The sequence below is a fragment of the Solea senegalensis genome, linkage group LG19, assembly GCF_019176455.1.
Source record: "Solea senegalensis isolate Sse05_10M linkage group LG19, IFAPA_SoseM_1, whole genome shotgun sequence".
Lineage (NCBI taxonomy): Eukaryota > Metazoa > Chordata > Actinopteri > Pleuronectiformes > Soleidae > Solea > Solea senegalensis.
The window spans coordinates 7,602,025-7,620,894 of NC_058038.1; the positions used below are offsets into that span (position 1 = coordinate 7,602,025).

General features: G+C 40.5%; 1 protein-coding gene across 4 annotated transcripts in view; it reads left to right on the plus strand.

Moving 5' to 3' along the window:
* mybpc2a (myosin binding protein Ca) overlaps nucleotides 1–18,870 on the plus strand; it is a 39,005-nt gene that overhangs the window by 13,268 nt on the left and 6,867 nt on the right. For 3 of the 4 annotated variants that reach the window (XM_044051224.1, XM_044051225.1, XM_044051226.1), the window contains 19 exons: nucleotides 2,880–2,963; nucleotides 3,084–3,232; nucleotides 4,038–4,155; nucleotides 4,394–4,442; nucleotides 6,083–6,139; nucleotides 6,235–6,401; nucleotides 6,602–6,734; nucleotides 8,453–8,577; nucleotides 11,407–11,512; nucleotides 11,881–12,050; nucleotides 14,116–14,281; nucleotides 14,724–14,830; nucleotides 14,950–14,979; nucleotides 15,696–15,832; nucleotides 16,060–16,219; nucleotides 16,894–16,998; nucleotides 17,159–17,347; nucleotides 17,485–17,619; nucleotides 18,376–18,543. In XM_044051224.1, the coding sequence (XP_043907159.1) occupies nucleotides 2,880–2,963; nucleotides 3,084–3,232; nucleotides 4,038–4,155; nucleotides 4,394–4,442; nucleotides 6,083–6,139; nucleotides 6,235–6,401; nucleotides 6,602–6,734; nucleotides 8,453–8,577; nucleotides 11,407–11,512; nucleotides 11,881–12,050; nucleotides 14,116–14,281; nucleotides 14,724–14,830; nucleotides 14,950–14,979; nucleotides 15,696–15,832; nucleotides 16,060–16,219; nucleotides 16,894–16,998; nucleotides 17,159–17,347; nucleotides 17,485–17,619; nucleotides 18,376–18,543 (2,355 nt within the window). Of the gene's footprint in view, nucleotides 1–112; nucleotides 134–1,890; nucleotides 1,906–2,879; nucleotides 2,964–3,083; nucleotides 3,233–4,037; nucleotides 4,156–4,393; nucleotides 4,443–6,082; nucleotides 6,140–6,234; nucleotides 6,402–6,601; nucleotides 6,735–8,452; nucleotides 8,578–11,406; nucleotides 11,513–11,880; nucleotides 12,051–14,115; nucleotides 14,282–14,723; nucleotides 14,831–14,949; nucleotides 14,980–15,695; nucleotides 15,833–16,059; nucleotides 16,220–16,893; nucleotides 16,999–17,158; nucleotides 17,348–17,484; nucleotides 17,620–18,375; nucleotides 18,544–18,870 lie in introns of all 4 variants that reach the window. The other variant, XM_044051223.1, reaches the window with a different exon arrangement.

Here is an 18,870-nt window from a genome sequence, read left to right on the forward strand (position 1 = left end):
CACACACACACACACACACACACACGCCTCTGCTGCCTGAGGAGAGCAGTACTGTGTTGACCCCGTTGTTCTCCACGTGACTAAAATCCACACCAACTTTCTTTTCATTCAGCAAACAATGAGCCTAGGGATGGTAAGAAAAAACATGCATTATTGCACAGCCTGCTTTGTGTCCAAGTTTGAGCTTGTTATGTGTAAACCAACTTGTGCGTGAAAGCATCTGTGAGTAAATCTTCTCATCCCCGAAGCCTGGTATTGCTCTGGTGATGGCCAGTGTTTAGCCTCTTTGTTTTTCGATATGTAAACATATAATTGACTTTAGCTTTGTAGCAAAGACACGTGACAGAGTACATCACAGCAAATAGAAAAAAGTCTGAAAAACAAAGGGTTCTACTGCTTTAATCCTCCACATGAGGGACGCTGGTGCCAATCCTAGCTGACAAAGTGCAAAAGGGAGGGGAGTACACCCTGGACACGTCACCAGTCCATCACAGGGACACCTATAGAGACAAACAACCATTCACTCTCACACTAGTGGTCAATTTAGAGTGTCCACTTTGCCTAATTCCCAAGTCCCATGTACACACAGGGAGATATAACACACAACAGAGAATCTACAGAGAAGAAATGCAGGCTTTCAACTTTTCACACTTTCCTAGAAACAGATTGTATACAGAATGTGATATTTATAGCAGAAATCAGGAGTAAAATACAATGTTTGACTTTTTAACAATGAATTAAGTTGAGTTAGTGCCTCCAAGACTGGTGTACCAGAACTGTCTTTTCATAATTAAATGAAATGATAGGGTGATGTTGGTTGTCCCTGCCATCCAAAACCATCATGAAGACAAACCAGTGTTAGATCCTGATTTGGGCCAAAAATACTACATTCAACGCAGGGAAATGTTCTATATTTGAATTTCTGATTTCATTCAGATCAGAGGACCTTGATCATCAACAGCATTTCCTCAGGATATTTTGAGAGAATACTGTGACTGTAGGAAGCAAAGCTGTTTGTTTTTGGCTGATTTCAAATCACCTAAAATTTAAATAAGGTTCGCAACAGGGTTCCTCTCACACAGTTAGACCTGGTAGGCTCGTGTCCAAAACCAAAACATACCGAGTCAAGGACAGTGTCTGGAGTTAATTTCACTTGGCAACCCTCGTCCCACACACACACACGCAAAGTTTCCAGAGTGATATAAATAAATAAGTGAGTGCAAACATTCAAAAGTGTCCCCTGGATACCATTCCAGGATCAGCTTTGCCCACTTAGCATTCTAACTGAAACCTTTTAAATCATCCTGAACATCTGAACTTGGATCTGTCCTCAGGGGCACTTTTGATTAAAAGATCAAATTAACGGAGCCCATAAAAGCAGAGAGAGAGAGAGAGAGAGAGAGAGAAAGGAAGAGGCACTCTGAATTTATGGAAGAGCATGACCTCATCTGACACATGACCCTGGATCCATTCTCTCAGCAACTGGTATAATCCAATGGATGTCCACCCAGGGTGCTGCATCATGCAGTGTGACTGTATTTTTGAACAATTGCTTGTCCGTTTCAAACTATTAAAGAAAAACGATTCGTGTATGAACTGTTTACAACCTCCTGACTTCAGCAGACTTGAACTTGATTGTTGACGACATAACCAATTAACAGCTGTGAGGGTTTTTGTAAAAGCAAAAATCCGGGATTTGTTAAATGGAGTCTGGTTTTTTTTGGGTTTATTTTGGTGTGGAAAATGTGAGCTCACAGATATGATGTGATATGAGTTTTCCCCACCTTAAGTCAAGATTACCATTCAGCCAGTTAACGCCTATGTTTAACAGCACAGTTACAGACTGACGTGATCCCTGCTCTCTCTTTGCTTCTTCCCCCTGCGGAGCAGAGTTGCCTCCTGATGGTAAGAGAAACGAATATGTCGACGTGTCTGTGAAGCATGTCACCTGACAAGCAAACACCTCACAGAGGTCACATCAATTTATGTGAAAAGAACTAATGAAACCATAATCGCAACGATAGCGGCGCACAGCCTCAGCTTATGTGTTCTGTGGAAGCGGCAAAAGATTGCAGCATCAAACCATGATGTCAAGTCTTCACAGGTGATCTGAGGAGCTTCTTTATTCCCTGGGGACAGTTTGATCAAGGTTGCTTCCGAGCACTTACCTTACCCCCTCCCCTGCACATGGATCCACTTCTGCTCTCTCACCCTCTGTCAGTCCACTGTTCCTGTCTAGTGGATTTCTTTCCAAGACTTTTCTATGTAGCTTATTCCTCTTTTGTAAGTCACTTTGGATAAAAGCATCTGCTAAATGCTTAAATGTAAAGTGGCTTCTTGGTTCTCAGATGGTTTGTACAGTGAAACAGCAAAAGCTTTATGCAAGCTGGTTAACTGTTTATGCCTCATGTAAAGAGAGTTGCTCAGTTTGCACTGATATCAAATACTCATATCATCCATTTACACGTAAAGTATTTTCAAAATGACAAAATTGATATTTTTTGTATTGTCGTTTTTTTATTAAATTTTGAAAAAAACAAAAGAAAATATAGCACAGATCTTACAACTACGAAAGTATTTTTTGTTAGTTATTTAACAGTATTTGACTTACCTGCGCCCACTGCAATAAATGAACACGATCACTAGGAAAACAGTCAAAACAAGGGTTTCCATACATTATAAAAGACACTATGGTAGAGCACTAAGATATTCCATAGGAAAAATGTTGGTATTTTAGTGTAATAAAAGAAAAAGGTTTGCTTGGTCACCTTGTCTCCTGTTGTTCTCCGTCCTTCATGTCGTTATCTGAGTGTTGAGCGAGATGCTTCAAGTTGTGACCATTTGTTTGCTCTGATCCTTCTATATCCCACAAATCACAGAGCATGTACCAGGGGAGGATCCTCAGCCAGCCGGGCTCACGGGCTTGTTTGTGGAAAAGCCGGAGAGTGTCACAGCAACAAAAGGTGATGTGAAAAAAAAAGAAAAAAAAAGTGCTGAATTGCATCCAAAACGAGTGCTCCCTTAATGCCAAATTCCAGTTGGAATTTTAATTAATCACTGTATTTCATTACTGTTCTTGGCAGGCAATGACATCAAGTTTGTGGCTAAAGTGGACTCCTCGAGCTTAACGAGGAAGCCGGTCATGAAATGGCTGAAGGGGAAGTGGCTTGACCTTGGTAGCAAAGCTGGAAAGCATCTGCAATTTAAAGAGTCTTATGACAGGAACACCAAGGTGCCCATGTCCACACTGTACATGCATGTTTGTGCCAATGGATGGACTCTAATGACTTTTTTACAAACATTTACAGTTCTCAGAGCAGTTCTCACGCTCAGCAGCAGGTCATTATGTGCACACATTCATTTGAGTGGATTTAAAGTTTGATAGTTTGCCATATGTTAGCTTTGGCAGCCCATGTGTCAAAGTACAACTTCACAGAGCAGTCTTACTTCTTGTAAAAGTTTATTTTTGGGCTCTTTCAAAACACTACAAAAATATCCAGTTATAGTTGTAAGATAAAAATAAAGGCCCCTGAAACCACACTCACCGCATCACAACGTATGGGGTACACAAATACTGCAAACTGAAATGCCTTTGTAGACTTTAATCAAAATGAGAATAGCAAATCACAATCACTTTCCCAGACAGTTAATAAAGTATAATTGGAAAAACCGTGCACCTAATGAGCCTCATAATCAAAATGATTGATTTTATGGTGGCACGTGACAAAACAATCTATTTTTTGTCAATATTTGCTGATTACAAAATGTAAAATAGAACCATTGTTAGTGGATTGTATCATATTATAGACAATTTCCTCGCTATCTAACAACTATTTTTACATGTTCACTTTTTTTTTTCATTCCAAACATTCTGTTTAGTTTCAGGAGCGTCACTTCACTTATTTTACTCCAGAGTGTCATGTGGTCAGCTGTGTCGTCTGAATACACTACAGTCGTTGTTGTGCACCCACTGCATATGTCTGCATCCTGTGTTCTTGGCACATCATCCCCTCTCTCTCTCTCTCTCTCTGTGTCAGATCTACACTTACGAGATGAGCATCATCAAAGCAGTAGAGGCAGACGCAGGTGGCTACCGCTGCGAGGTCACCTCCAAAGACAAGTGCGACAGCTGCACATTTGAAGTCTCCGTGCAGGGTAGGTCCTGAGACCGACACTTAATCACATTATTGTCATCTTCCATTCTCCATATCCAACATGACTATGTAACTGGCTTTGTCAGCCAATAACTCACACAGAGCGATACACATTAGGGCCATCATTTAGTGGCCCAGCGAGGTCATCAGTCCATTATTCCTACGAAGCTCACGCTTGCTGAGTAATGAATTAACCTCGCCAAGTTCTCACCCGTCTTTGTCCTTCTGTATGGTTTCAGCTGCACAAGAGGAGCAGCAGGACAACATCTTGGAGGCATTTAAGCGATCGTAAGTGTCAGTGGTGGGGAGGTTGTACTCGACATGTCTCCCATATGCTCCTCTGTAGATCCCTGCCTTTAGGCGACTGTCAGTCTCAAAGAGCGTCTCTGCCCGTGTGTTTCTCTTTCCCTTAGTTGTAGCTGACTTTGTGCGAGACAGACTGTCTGCCATGTTTGTCTTTCTGTCACATCTAAGTGTGTCTGCCTCCTTGCTGGTTTGCTCCACCAAGCAGCCCACATGCTTTGGCGTCTTATCGATTTCATCACATCTTTGGCGTCAGTCTCTAAATCATCTCGTCTTTGTTTTATTGCTCTCGAAAATCCTTTACGGCAGCACAGCCGAGTGCACGTGGCTGCAAACCATTGTTTAACACAGTGAGTCTCATCTTTCAGGAGTCATTCTGACATTAAATGGAAGCTTAAGGTCTTGGCTTGGAATGCGTGTCACTTTCATTTTTATACAAGGTGTGAAAGACACAGATCATCTGACACATCGTGACAACCAACAATAGCTAAAGGTGACAAAAAGAAATGATATAAACTTAATACAGTACTGGAGAAACTGTTACAGTTAACAAAGCCATACCTTTGGGATACATGTGACATGAAAATTGGTGACGGTTTGAAACTAAAAGAGTGTGGCAGAACTGGATAAACTGTTAAATGCTAAAGTTATATACATAAAGTATACATAAATATTTGACTGTTGATGGATAAAGGTAGAATAGAAAACAATCTTAAAGAGTTGACAAAGAATATTGGGAACCACTGTTTTGTATATACTTTGAATATAGTGTATGTAAGGTATTCTGTGTTCACTTAGTTCTCTGGAGTTTTTCTAATTACAGCATTTCTATTTTGTTTTTCTTCGTGTTTTTGTTTTGGTGGCAGGTTGTAGCTGAATAATCTCTGAAGGACATGGGAACACATTCTGTAGGGTACATACAGTACTCTGTGTCAATAAACAGTCAATAAACCCAGCTTATACTATCATGTGAATGACAGCATTATCACCCTATGTTTGTGTTGGATGAGCAGCGTCCACAGGACAAACATGATCGCTCTGAATGGGAGTTCAATGAGCATTAGCCATGCCAAGAAACTACACTCCATACTGTAAAGGAGGTGCCAAAACTGGACATAGTGTAAAACAGCCAGCACTTAGTCTGCAGACATTTATTGGGGTGTGTCACACAGTAGTTGTCAAGAAAATGATTTATGATTCGAGACCACGGGACTGTTTTCGCATCACATGCAAACAGCCATGTAAGGACTAATCAGTGGCTCATGCATTTATTCCCCCCCCGTGAATCTGGAGTAAAAACTTCCTATTCACTGATACACAACAAATGCAGGAGAAGAAACTTTACATTAGGGGTGGGTCAAAAGATTGATTTGGTGACACATCTTTGTCCTCATGCAATACGTAATCAATATGCAAGGGCAAATATCGATATTTTATTTCACAAATGAAGGCGCTCTAAAGTAAACAGTCACATGAATTTAGGGCATGACACTAACTTGTTCGGTTGTGTTCTCTTGTTATCTTTATCTGAGCACAGGATAACACAGGAGAGTAGTTTCTCTCGTCAATGCTGTTGTAAATGGCGCGACATATAATCTCCCAAATCCTTTTTATTTTAACTCCAGTGGAGATGCAGATGAAGATGCTGGTGACCTCGACTTCAGTGCACTGCTCAAGAAAAGGTAGCGTCGTCTATCCTTTTTCTCAGATTAATCTTTTATCCTCAACTGTCTTGAATTTGGTTTGACATTCACAACCGTGCTTTTCACACAATCAGGCAAAAGAAGCATGTGGAGCAAAAAGAGGAAGTGGATGTGTGGGAAATCCTTAAGGCAGCCAAGCCGTGCGACTATGAGAAGATTGCCTTTCAGTATGGCATCACAGACCTAAGGGGCATGTTGAAGAGGCTGAAGAAGATGAAGATGGAGTCCAAGAAGAGTGACGGTAAGGGGGGAGGGAAGAGGCAGGGGAGGGTTTATGAGGCTTAAGCAGACTGTGCATTACAAAGGAGGTGGCAGATATAAAAGGATAGCTCTCAGTGTTTCATATTATACAGAATAACTAGGACGATGTGAAGAAAGTTTGTCAGCACAAGTACAGATTATTTGTGGTCAAACGATTCTAAAATGATACTTTTATTTCAGCTTTCCTCATGAGGCTGGATTCAGCGTACTCGGTGGACAAAGGCAAGAAGATCCAGATCAGCGTGGAAGTAGCTGACCCCGACGCTCAAATCCAGTGGTTCAAAAACGGTCAGGAAATCAAACCATCAGCCAAGTAAGCCCAACTGCTACAATCTTTAAAAGGGTTCATTTTAAAAATAATAAAGTATATAAACAGAAGATATCATGTTAAAACTAACACTTAAATGTTACTTTTGAGTGTCTTTAGCTTGTTCTGCTCTCTCCAGGGTCTGTGTCATGTGTTTGTTTTTTTTGCTTTCCTTCCTCCTCCTTCAAAGGCTTCTTTTGGTGTTTTACTGAAGTGAGTATAACGTTCGATAACTATTGCGACTGGCATTTTTTTAATGACTCCACCATCTGCCATTTTGAGGAGCTTCATGCAGCTCAGCCCGCTTCCTGCTCTGATTAAGACCGTTACTATGGGAAAGGGAGACATTTCTTGCCCTAAATGGAACGTTCCAGCAGGAGCCTCCAGCCTGTGCACTGTGATTATTGAGGTCAAAGAAGTGAACTTTTATGTTAGACTCTCTAAAATTCCGACATTATGATTTTTCCTCTTCCTAAAATGAGCATAGAAATCGTCTCGTTTATTGGAAACAAAGCACAATCTGTCTATTTCTGGACATTAGGGACAGTCAGCTATAAATATGGTGCAGAAAATCATGTGGATTATAATAATAATAATTATTATTATTTTTTTAAGTAGCAAAGATGGTCCCGCTAGTCATTTACATGGACACAAAATGCATCATGTGACCACACAAATCGACACAGCCCATTCAGTAAGACATCTGAGTCTGATTGTTTTTTTGCAGATTGACAATCCCGATCATTTCTTCTGATCATGACTTTCTGGTTTGGGTTATCACATGTCTGCTCTATAAATGATGATATTTTAGATAGAAACATGGCGGAAGCGGAAGCTGTTCTGGAGGACTCTGGACTTACGAAACAAAGATGTTTCTTTATATAGAGGTGGAAGTGAAGCTTCTGCTTCTATTTAAGAACAATCAGACAACTCTGCACATGTCAAAATGGATTATTTTGATGAAATGCTTAATGCACGTATAAGCACTTTAAGATTGAATTACTTTACTGTACGTGCATGTAAACAGGGTTGTAATTTCCTTTCAGAATGCTTTTAATCCACAGATTCAGACAAACTTACTGAATTGGAGAATGTCACACAGTTTTTTTTTGCTCAGCCCTACAACAGATCATTTTGATCCCGTTTTAAAGGGTTACAATTATGACTAATAGCAGTTTTGTGAACGTTTGCAGTTTGTAACCATGGTTACTTTTTCTCATTGCGATGTAATATGGGATGAAATAGCAGCATTATTGTACTCTTTCGGTATTTCTCACCATGTTTTTGCCTGTAGTATGTAGTATGAGTATGAGTATGCCAACGTAACCACAATAATGTTCTACAAAGGTTCCCTAAAGGTTGTGACAAAAGTAACGTGAGGAGAACCTTAATGCAACCAAAAGAGAACATTCTACAAAGGTAGAACGACGGTTGTGAGTCGTCTGTAACGTTAGGGGAAAAGCTAAAGTCGAGAGACGACCTAGGGCAAAATGTTGTTAGCTGGGCTCAGCCTGAAGGTTTGTGCGTGCATGCAAGGATTCTTGGTCTTGTGAGTCACTCTATTTTCTTCAGGGCCTTTGTGTCCATCTGTGACTCTGATTTGCTGAAAGCATTCTCTCTCTCTCTCTCTCTCCGTCCCTCCCTCCCTCCCTCCCCGTCTTTCTCTCCTCATTCGGTCTGTATCCTCCATGTTAAATTTTCGACCATCATCCCTGTGCATCCAGGTATGTGTTTGAGAGCGTGGGCAACAAGCGGACTCTCACTATCAACAAGTGCAACCTCTCGGATGACGCAGAGTACGAGTGCAGGGTTGGGGAGGAGAAGTGCAACACAGAGGTTTTTGTCAAAGGTATATGAGTCACTCTGTCTTTGGAGGAATCCTTCTCAAAGGAGGGAGAGGGCTTCTTTTTTTCTGCTTGGTTTTGCAAATGCCGTCATTAAGGCACTGAGAGGCTTGACAGCTCTGTTGTCTTCCTGTGCGTCTGTGTTTGCCAACTATTATTCCAATGCTTTCATGCCACACAGAGGCATGCTGCGCTCTGTCGTATATGCTCACGCCTTATTAACGGCTGCGTGGTGTGTGAGATGTTTATGTTTTGATTGCTTTCATGTGTCTGTGCCATTTTGTGTTAATATGCTGTCCCGTTTGTAAGAGTTTCACTGGCATTCAAAAGAAAATGTTTGAATATTATATAATTGAAAGATGAATATAGTGTAGAAGTATTTATTACAGGTGTATGTCACACCAAGACCATTCAGTATAATGGTTGTGCCACGTTATTATATATGATGGTACAATATCTTTATTTGCATGCTTTAATATTACAAATGGACAAACTCAAGAGAACTGGGCTTGTGTTTGTCTAACTCTGTTGTCTCCTCTCATTTTTGGTGAGTGGGTCTGAGACGTTTTAATGGATGTAATTGTGTCTGCTGCTACTCCTGCTTCATTAACCCCATGCTTTATTCAGTGTGCTCACTGCTGCCTGTTCTGATCGTAGACTACCACAGACTGAAAAAGGTAAGCGACTCCCATGCAGCGACAGTCTGTGTCTGTGTGTGTCCACCACATCAGTCATGCGGCTGTTTTGCAAACATTTACATCACTTCTGATTTGTCCTGACATAGCTGAGGGCAGTGAGGCGCTCGGCAGATGACAGATAGAGCCACAACTCGCAGCTACACTGTAGACATGAAGTACCTTAAAATTGGGCTTTTGCTTCTGTTCTGGGTGAATACTGAGCTTCCACCACATGTCAAACGCTCACACAAGCTTTGTGGAATGAGTCTCATCATGTTCGGTTTCTGCATTAAACAGTTTGTTAATTGTGTTCCTTGGGCAACTGCTTACAAAATGTTGGCAAAGATAGTTTTTAATGGTAAAAAAAGGACTTTCAGTCTCAGTATCCTCATGCCAGCACCTGTTAGCTTTGCTTAGTATGGAACCAAACTACCTGTGTCTCACTTCTCACTGATTAACATCTTGTTTGATAATCTATGAATTAAAGTATGATAAACATTCTCATAATATTTTTCTCTCTCTTCAGTTTGGCCCTAATACTCAATTTTAAGAGATGAACCCCAGGTGGATGTTTACCGTTCATGACAAATGCAGTAGGACATAATCTGACTGAGATGCATTCAAAACAGCAGGAGGATCTTTGAAGGAGTGAGCGGGTGCACGGTGCAGGAAGTAGGACACTCAGATTCTCACTCTCTCTGGATCCTCACCTGCGTTCTAACATGAGCTTTCTTGGAAATTTACCACAGATTACACCCTAGGCTTTTGCATTCACACGTACAACTGCTCCGCAACATCTTTGGGAGAATAACTGCCGTCTGTGAGAAAGCAGCTTATGATTAAGTGTCGTCTGCGGCTTCATTTTTTCTGAATTCAGTTGCTTCTACACAAATAAGTACGTTTCAAAGAACATGATAACTAAATACTCAATTTTGGCTGTTTGAAAACACGTCTTGGTTTAAAATGTCATTCATAAGAGAAAGGTTTCACACAGGTATTTAGGTTAGAAGTGAAACAGCTTACATTCTGCAAACCTACTTTTGTGTGTAAAACCTCTACTTTTTTTAAGCTGTGTCTCTCTCAGCCGTGCTTTCCTCTGGGAGCAGGACCGCTCTTAGTTTTTATTCAGACAAAAAATAACAACAATCCTGAATGACCCTGAAGATGTCGAGCTCATTTCACACAACTTTTTTGATGCCCGTTATTAAAGTGTGTACGTTTGTGTGGCGCTGTGACCGTGGCTCGGAGGCTTCTGGGTTCTTCAGCCGGGGTTAGAGGCAATTGAGACGTTCGTTTAGGGCACAGAATGCTGACGGTGACAAATGGCGGAGACTAGCAGAGAATCACAGGCGTCACATCGTGGTGTTACATAATGTGACTCCCACCACCCGAGGGGACTTTAAGCACCTTCCACCTCGATGAGACATGTGTGTTTGGTGGCATTCATGTGGCCTCCAGGAGCATATGATGTTGTTATTCAAATTCAAAAGCTGGTGTGCATATGTTGTGTGTGTTTTCTACTCATTGAGTTCACTAATATACGTGCCACCCACCATCCAGCCACAAACTGGGGAACTATTATATTAAATTAAAGATGTGGCTACTGGGGCTGGATAATTTGGTTGAAATTAATAACATAGTTTTAATTCACGTAACAAAAAAAAGAATGATGATATTTCTCGACTCAGGGGAAATTGAGGTTGGGAAGCGCAATTTTTCGAAAATACTACCCCTTTTCTAGTAATACAAAACTAAATGCAAAGTATTCCTTTAACAGAAATGTTCTGACGACTGACATTTGAGTTATTAGTTATTTGTTTAATTGTAATACATAACTTCAGAAAACTCTGAATCTGAACCGAAATATTAGGTAATCTTAGTAGGTTAAACTGTGTTTGACCATAGATATACTTTATTAAGAATCAAACATTTGCATGTGCCACAATACAGTATATCCTCAGGCTCATACATATACTCAGACTCAGTATAAAGGCATTACTCATTCTGCTCAGGTGTGACAGCTTCCAGCTCTGTTTATCCCATGCACCCCCTACTTCTTCTTTATCCACTTCTCCACCTGTTCCTGGCCATTACGACACAGATGATTAAGATACTAAGAGTAGTAGAAGTGACACCATACCTCGCTGTTCTCCTCAGAGCCTCCAGTCACCATCACCAAGCTGCTGGATGATGTCCTCACTGTCGTGGGTGAGAAGGTGGAGTTTGAGGTGGAGGTGTCCGAGGAAGGAGCCCACGTCAAATGGTGAGCCAGTGTTCCCTGTGGTTGTTCACACAGTAACATGCCTCATTAGTCATTTAATAATCTGTCACCAATGATTCAAATGTTCCTAAATAAAAAGAAGATTAACAAAGAGACAACAATGAACCAGGGACATTCACACACGTCTGAGAAAAACAGTATCTGTATGACTTTTTTTTATAGCAGCACCGAAGCTTGATAGGAAGACCTGTCCTCCTTCTGCACCATTTTTTAAAATGTGCCAAAACCGTGTGATCCCCAGAGACTGCAGCCAAGTAGAACACTGCAGACATGTCAGTCAGCGCTGTGTGTTCTCTTGTGGTCACTAAAGCATATGTGTGTTGGTGTTTGTGTGTTTTCTTTCTCCCAAGGATGAAAGATGGAGTTGAACTGAACAGAGAAAATGCAGGTTCAAAGTACAGGTTTAAGAAAGACGGGAGGAGGCACATTTTGATCATAAATGAAGCGACTAAGGAGGACATCGGGATGTACTACGCCTTCACCAATGGTGGAGAGTCAAAGGCAGAGCTTGAGGTTGAAGGTAAATGTCACTGCCAGTGATTGACATAAACGTGAAAGTTCTGTGTCAAGGAAACAATGCACCTAGCATCCACTCTGTATGTAGCCTACAACATGTGTCACATTGACATTAAACCATGATCACGACTGATGAATAATGATAGTAGTTATCATTCAGTTCATAAAATTAGTCTTTAGCAAAGGGGGATATGATTATATATTATTATATGAGTCGAAAAACCATCCAGTCATAAACTTACAATAGCTGCAAGAAACAATGAGGGGGCCTGAGACCAGGCTATTATCTTAAGTTAAGTTCTAAGTAGGTTTAATTTTAAGGTGGGTTTAAGTGAAACACATGCAAGGATGCTCAAAGATCACATATGAATCTCAGTGAAAAGAATAATCATAGTCTCACCATATAAATCTACTTTCTAACCCCTTTACATGTGGATCTACAGTAATAGTTGCCATCAACTGCTATAAAAAGTCAATGATTAAAGGCAATAATAGTAATAATAGTAATAATAATAGTAACAATGGGTGGTTGCCTACACAGCATTCCCATGAACATAATATATACAGTATAACATCCTCGGTGCAGAGATTATTTCATCATAGGGAAATGGATTCTGACCGACTTCATAGTAACAGTAAAATCATTCTGATGAACCACACAGAGCAGTGCTCCCAATTTGTACGCTGTGTCTACAATGACAATAAAGTTTATTCTATGCTAACTCAATATCGTTACAAACATTTTGGTGAAAATCTAATCATACATCGTTAGGGGCCGTTTACATGCAGCATCTTTAGAGGGCACAAATATATTATTTTAAATGGTGTGCATCAAACGAGAGCGGCTCAGTGGTCGAGTGAGTCGTCTTTCAACTTGAAGGTTGTTGGTTTGATTACCGGCCTCGCTAGTCTACATGCAGATGTGTCCTTGGGCAAGACACTCAATGGGTATATAATGGTGAATGGGTATGTGACAATCAGTCCAAAAAAGTAGTTTTTTTTTCCCCTTCTTTATCTTTTTCGAACAGCAAAGTTGTGAGGTGAAAAGCTGCACTGGTAATCTATCATTTCTGTTTTTGTCTTAATGCTTTAATTAATTCAGTGAAGCTGCAGCAACTTAACTTCAACCTTCGATCACATCAGCAGCTCCCAGGTTTTGGTTGCAAGAGCAAAACCCAACAAGTAGTTTAGTTTAAAAACATCTGGCTTCCTTTGTGCATTTTGCACAGCACAAACCAGAATAGGCATAAGGAAGGAAGAAAAAATACCATACTACCATACAATGTGTCTCACGTCAGCTGAAGCAGAAAGTTACAGACACCAAACGACTATTTGAGAAGTTAAAGAAAATGTACACATCAGTGGGTCTTGATGTCTTCCATTTTGACAAGCATTAAAAGCAATCAATTAGTCATAACTCATGTTGTAATTTATATTGCTCCCCCTGTATCACCCTAGTCATCGTGCTAATTTGCATTTGCACCTCCAAAACTAATGGCTGAGAGTCAGTTCTCGCCCTTCAGATACTGGGCCGCCTCAACCGCCGCAAACCTGCAAGCCAGACGAATCTCCTAAATTGATTAGCCTGTGAGGAAAAAATCTGTCGTCCCTCCATATACTGGACAGTTAGAGTGCACCAGGTGGCAAGTTAAAAAAAAAATAGTTTACAGTTAGTCTGATGCTCTCTGGACCACAACCAAAAACAGGAAATGTCTACTTTTACTGCGTAAAAACAATTTTCATAGTGGACTTTAAGTGCTGGTAGGTAGATTGTGTCACCTTTGCACAGTTTCCATAATTTGTCCGAAGCTAAACTAGATAGTTGATTATGCCTTCCTCTCCCAAGAAAGTGGAAAATCTGAAAATGACAAATTATTCCTGAAACTTCAGATACTGATGTCATTCGTAAGCCTCGTACATTACATTATGTAGTTCATTTCCTTCACATTTGCATGATAAACTAATGACACAAATGAAGCGTATAGTGTCACAGTATCTCTATCTCTGCAGTGTGTGTGGAAACATTTGTATGCTACACTGTGTACTGATCTCCGGTGTCTCTGCTCCAGATGCGGAGCTGGAGGTTCTGCAGAGCATAGCTGACCTGACAGTAAAGTCTGCTGAACAGGCCGTGTTCAAGTGTGAAGTGTCTGATGAGAAAGTGACGGGAAAATGGTTCAAGGACGGCGTCGAAGTGATCGCCAGCGATCGTATCAAAATGACACATATTGGAAGGTAATTACGTTCGACTGCTGTTGGTTCATGTTTGAATCCCGGAGAGTTTTCTTTGAGCTCTCTATGCATATCTCTATCTCTATACAATAAGCAGTGTCTGTCACATGGCACGCCAAACTACAATATTTCCAATGCTTTCTCTCAGTATTTGACCCATTTTTGGATTCTGTAAAACCATGCAACACACACACACACACACACACACACACACACACACAGCACAGCCTACACACCCCAGGGTCTGCAGCTTCTTTCAGTAATCCCACCCGTCAGAGCAGCCTTTGGTGGGAAACAACAGCAGTCACACAAGGTTAAAGCCATTTTGTATATTTTTCACTCTGCCATATTGCCTCACGGAGTACGTTACCAAGGCAACTCTCTTTTGCATAATTGTGGGTCACAACAAATATTGTCTCGTCGGTAACATCTGGTAATGTGTCAGGGTCCACAAGCTGACAATTGATGATGTGAAGTCTTCGGACGCTGGAGATTACACTTTCGTCCCTGACGGCCATGCACTGTCTCTCTCTGCAAAACTCAACTTCCTGGGTGAGAGCTACATGAAAGCCAACGTATAGAAAAGAACATATGAATCATTCTCTGTAGCTACATTAACCACATCAGAATTTGAATTCAGTTCTGTTTTTTGTTTTGTATTTTATCCACAGAGATCAAGATTGATTACGTTCCCCGACAAGGTAAATGTTGTTTCACATTTATCTCATCCATAGATAGATAGATAGATACTTAAATATCAAGAGTAATTGTCTGATATAAAATGTACGTAAGTGTTAGAATATTTAGAATTGAAAGCGGCGGTAGCTCAGTGGTAGAGGGAGTCGTGGGTTCAGTTCCTGGCTCCACAGTCTATATGTGTCCTTGGGCAAGGCACTTAACCCCACGTTGCTCCTGACGGCTGTGAATAGGTGCGAAAAAAGTGTAATAGAAAATGCACTGCATGTAGATATGTGCTGCATGAATGTGAGAGTGAAAGGGTGAATAACTGTAGTGTAAAGCAGCTTTGAGTGGTCATCATCAAGACGAGAAACCTTATTTATAAATACAGACCATTTTACCAACTCTCCTTCCTCTGATTTTATTCATAGTAATGAGTAACGTATGTTGTATGGGAATAAAAGTAGAAATTGCTAGAAATAGAAGTACAGATACATGATACTGTACTTAACGTAACAAAGTATTTGTACTTCACTGCTCAGGCTAACCACTAGCACTTATCTGTCTAACAAAAAAGAGTCTCCACACTAGAAGTGTATGGTGATGTTACGGATGACTGACAGGGATCAAGTATGAATGAATTCATACTTTGTTTTCTTTATTAGCATGAGACACATGTTTTGATGCATGCATGCACGCATCTTCCTCACCTGAACGACCTCTTCTGCTCTCATGAAAGATCCTCCCAAAATCCACCTGGACACCAGTGGCGGCAACAAGAACACCATTACTGTGGTGGCTGGAAACAAACTCCGCCTTGACGTCGATATCACAGGAGAACCGGCGCCCACAGTGTGCTGGATGAGAGAAGACAACGTGAGGGAAAAGAACAGAGTTCTTATTATTATTATTATTCTCATCGTTCACTTCATGAACACTCAGATGTGCTCTGCCTTTGTGCATCAATAAGATAATTCCACTGTTATTCGCTGAGGAGCACAGAGGAGGAGTGAAACGTAAAGTGGACAGGTTGAATCACCTGTCACCGTGGCAGCTGTGGCACCATCATGTGACACCAGTTTGTTTTTCCCCATGTCTTGTAGGTGGTGTCTGAGATAGAGGGACGAGTCCGCGTGGAGTCCAGGAAGAATCTGAGCAGCTTTGTAATAGAGGGAGCGGAGAAAGGCGACGAAGGCCTCTACTCCATCACTGTGACCAACCCTGCTGGAGAGGACAAGGCTGATGTCTTTATCAGGGTCGTGGGTCAGTGGCTTGTTATCATTTTTGTCCTTTTTTTTCTGATATATCTGCCTTTTGAAATGATTAGTAAAGAGAATATTGATGCAAAAAGAAAACCTAAAACATGCTTCATGTGTACTGAATGCTTTCAGACTTTCAAGGAAGCCACTGCTTTTGTATTTGTTGTCATGTGATTAAAAAAAAAAACAACACACAATCTTCAACTACTACATCATTAGCCATAGTGTGCTTTGTTCAATTATAAAATGAGGGTATTGTTGTGCATTATGAGTAACAATTACCCTAAAATCATAGATAACTTCGAGACCAATAAAACAGACAAGATGTTCGTTGTAAACAAGTTTCAAGCTTCCTAATTAGATTTCATTTGTTTTTTCAGACCAAACAGACAGATTGTTTTAATGATGCTTCACATGTAGTAGTTAAACCAACTACTCTGAACTGACGATGATGTAATTTAAGAAATTAAACTAAAACTTGATAAACTATTTGATTCATTTTAAAGAAAACCCACATACTGTATATTTCTTTATACATTCTGCAGCTGATATAAGTTTGTTCTCTCACTGCACACATGCTTAAATGCCTCCTCTCCATCTCTCATAGCCACACATTCTCCATTTTGTCTCTCTCATCCTGCCTCTCTTTCCATTTCTAACTGTTACCTGCCTCTCCAGATGTGCCCAATCCTCCTGAGAATGTCAAATGCGTATCAATTGGCGAGGACACTGGCACGATCACATGGGATCCTCCTCCATATGACGGCGGCGTTCCTATTAAAGGTACATCTGGAACTCACAGCGTCTAATCTTCACATCTGATGTCTTCCTCCTGGGACAAAAACAGTAGTTTAGAAAGCTCCCTGTTTATTACAGTGCAAGTTCCAAAGAACACTGAGCCCTTTTTAATTACTTCACCATACGCTGCTATCACTTCCTCCAGGGTACCTGATGGAGAGGAAGAAGGTGGGCTCATCCAGATGGACCAAGCTCAACTTTGATGTTTATGAGTCCACCACATACGAGGCGAAGAAGATGATTGAAGGTGTACTTTATGAGATGAGAGTGTTTGCAGTCAACGGCATCGGTGTCTCACAGCCCAGCGCTACCTCAAAGCCCTTCATGCCCATCGGTGCGTTGCCATTTGTCATTAGCCGAATGGTTAATTAACAGAGGTTTTCCACACAGTGCTCATCGAAGCAGCTTAACCTACCTGCCATTCAGTACACACTGGGTATTAATGTATTAATTAGGTCCTGTCTCTCTCAGCCCCCACCAGTGAGCCCACTCGTCTCATGGTGGATGATGTGACAGACACTACCTGTGCACTCAAGTGGCTTCCTCCAGAGAAAATCGGCGCAGGAGGCATCGACGGGTACATCATCGAGTACTGCAAAGAAGGAAGTAAATACATGCAAACATACTGTACATACCACTTAAAGTTAAGGTCTTATTGAGGGTTTATCATTTGTAACTAAAGGCTGCATTAAAATCTAATTCATCATTATGATTGACAAGTAGCTTTAACTGTCTTTTTTGGCGCAACAAAACTTTTTAGCAAGTTCCACAAAACAAATTATTTCTAAACCGCCTACTATTTTCCTGTATATGTCAATGTTGGCAGGATTTTAATTAATTTATTCAAAAAGCTTTAGTTCGCATTCTTGTCTTTTCTAAAACCAAAAAAACAGGCACAAATGTGAAAAGAAATGATTAAACAGGCTGTATTTATTAACAGACCTGTTATAACTATAATACCAACAATAGCAATAACGTGCAAGGCCAGAACACATTGTTCATTTAACAAAAAATAATGATGTAGGCTTGTTGTATGTATGTATGACGTAGGATTTATTTGACTTTGACTTTTTCTTTTCCCAACTTTATTTTATTTATTGTTTTTAGCTAAATAGTAAGTATCGTGTCATAATTTGATCTTGCAAATAAATCACCATTATTATTTTAAACAGCATATGCAAGAATGCGACGTGAACAATTTCATTTGTGAAGAATATTACTACATAATATTGTTATATAATATTACTGCATTATATTATATATATGTATATATATACATATACATATACATATACATATACATATATATACATACATATTATGGATTGATTTGTTCCTGAATGACACCTCTCCTGACCTCAGGTGACCAGTGGGTGCAGGCCAATGAGGAACCAGTGTCTAAAACCCAGTACAGAGTGAAGGATCTTCCAGTGGGAGAGAAGATGCTCTTCAGAGTTACAGCTGTAAACATTGCCGGCCGCAGTCCCCCTGCCACGACCGCCCAGGCAGTCACTATCAGAGAGATCGTGGGTCAGATATGTCTTTGAAATTCTCTCTTTGTTTGTTTGTTTGTTTTCTCCAACACAGAAATTGAATAGATACATTTTGGTGTTTTTGTTATAAAATAGCGAATACATCTACATCTGTTAAAACAAAATTGCCAACACTTATGTGCCACTGACACCATGATCAGCCATAAAAGTACTGCATGGTGGAAATAAACTAAAACAAACAACCAGTTATCAAGCTTAAAATGCTAGGTGTTAGTCATCATACACTTCCGCTAAATCTTCTCATGGGCTATTTCTTCTACAATCTAAAATGGAATCATTCCACCGTGTATTCCAATGTCTCAAT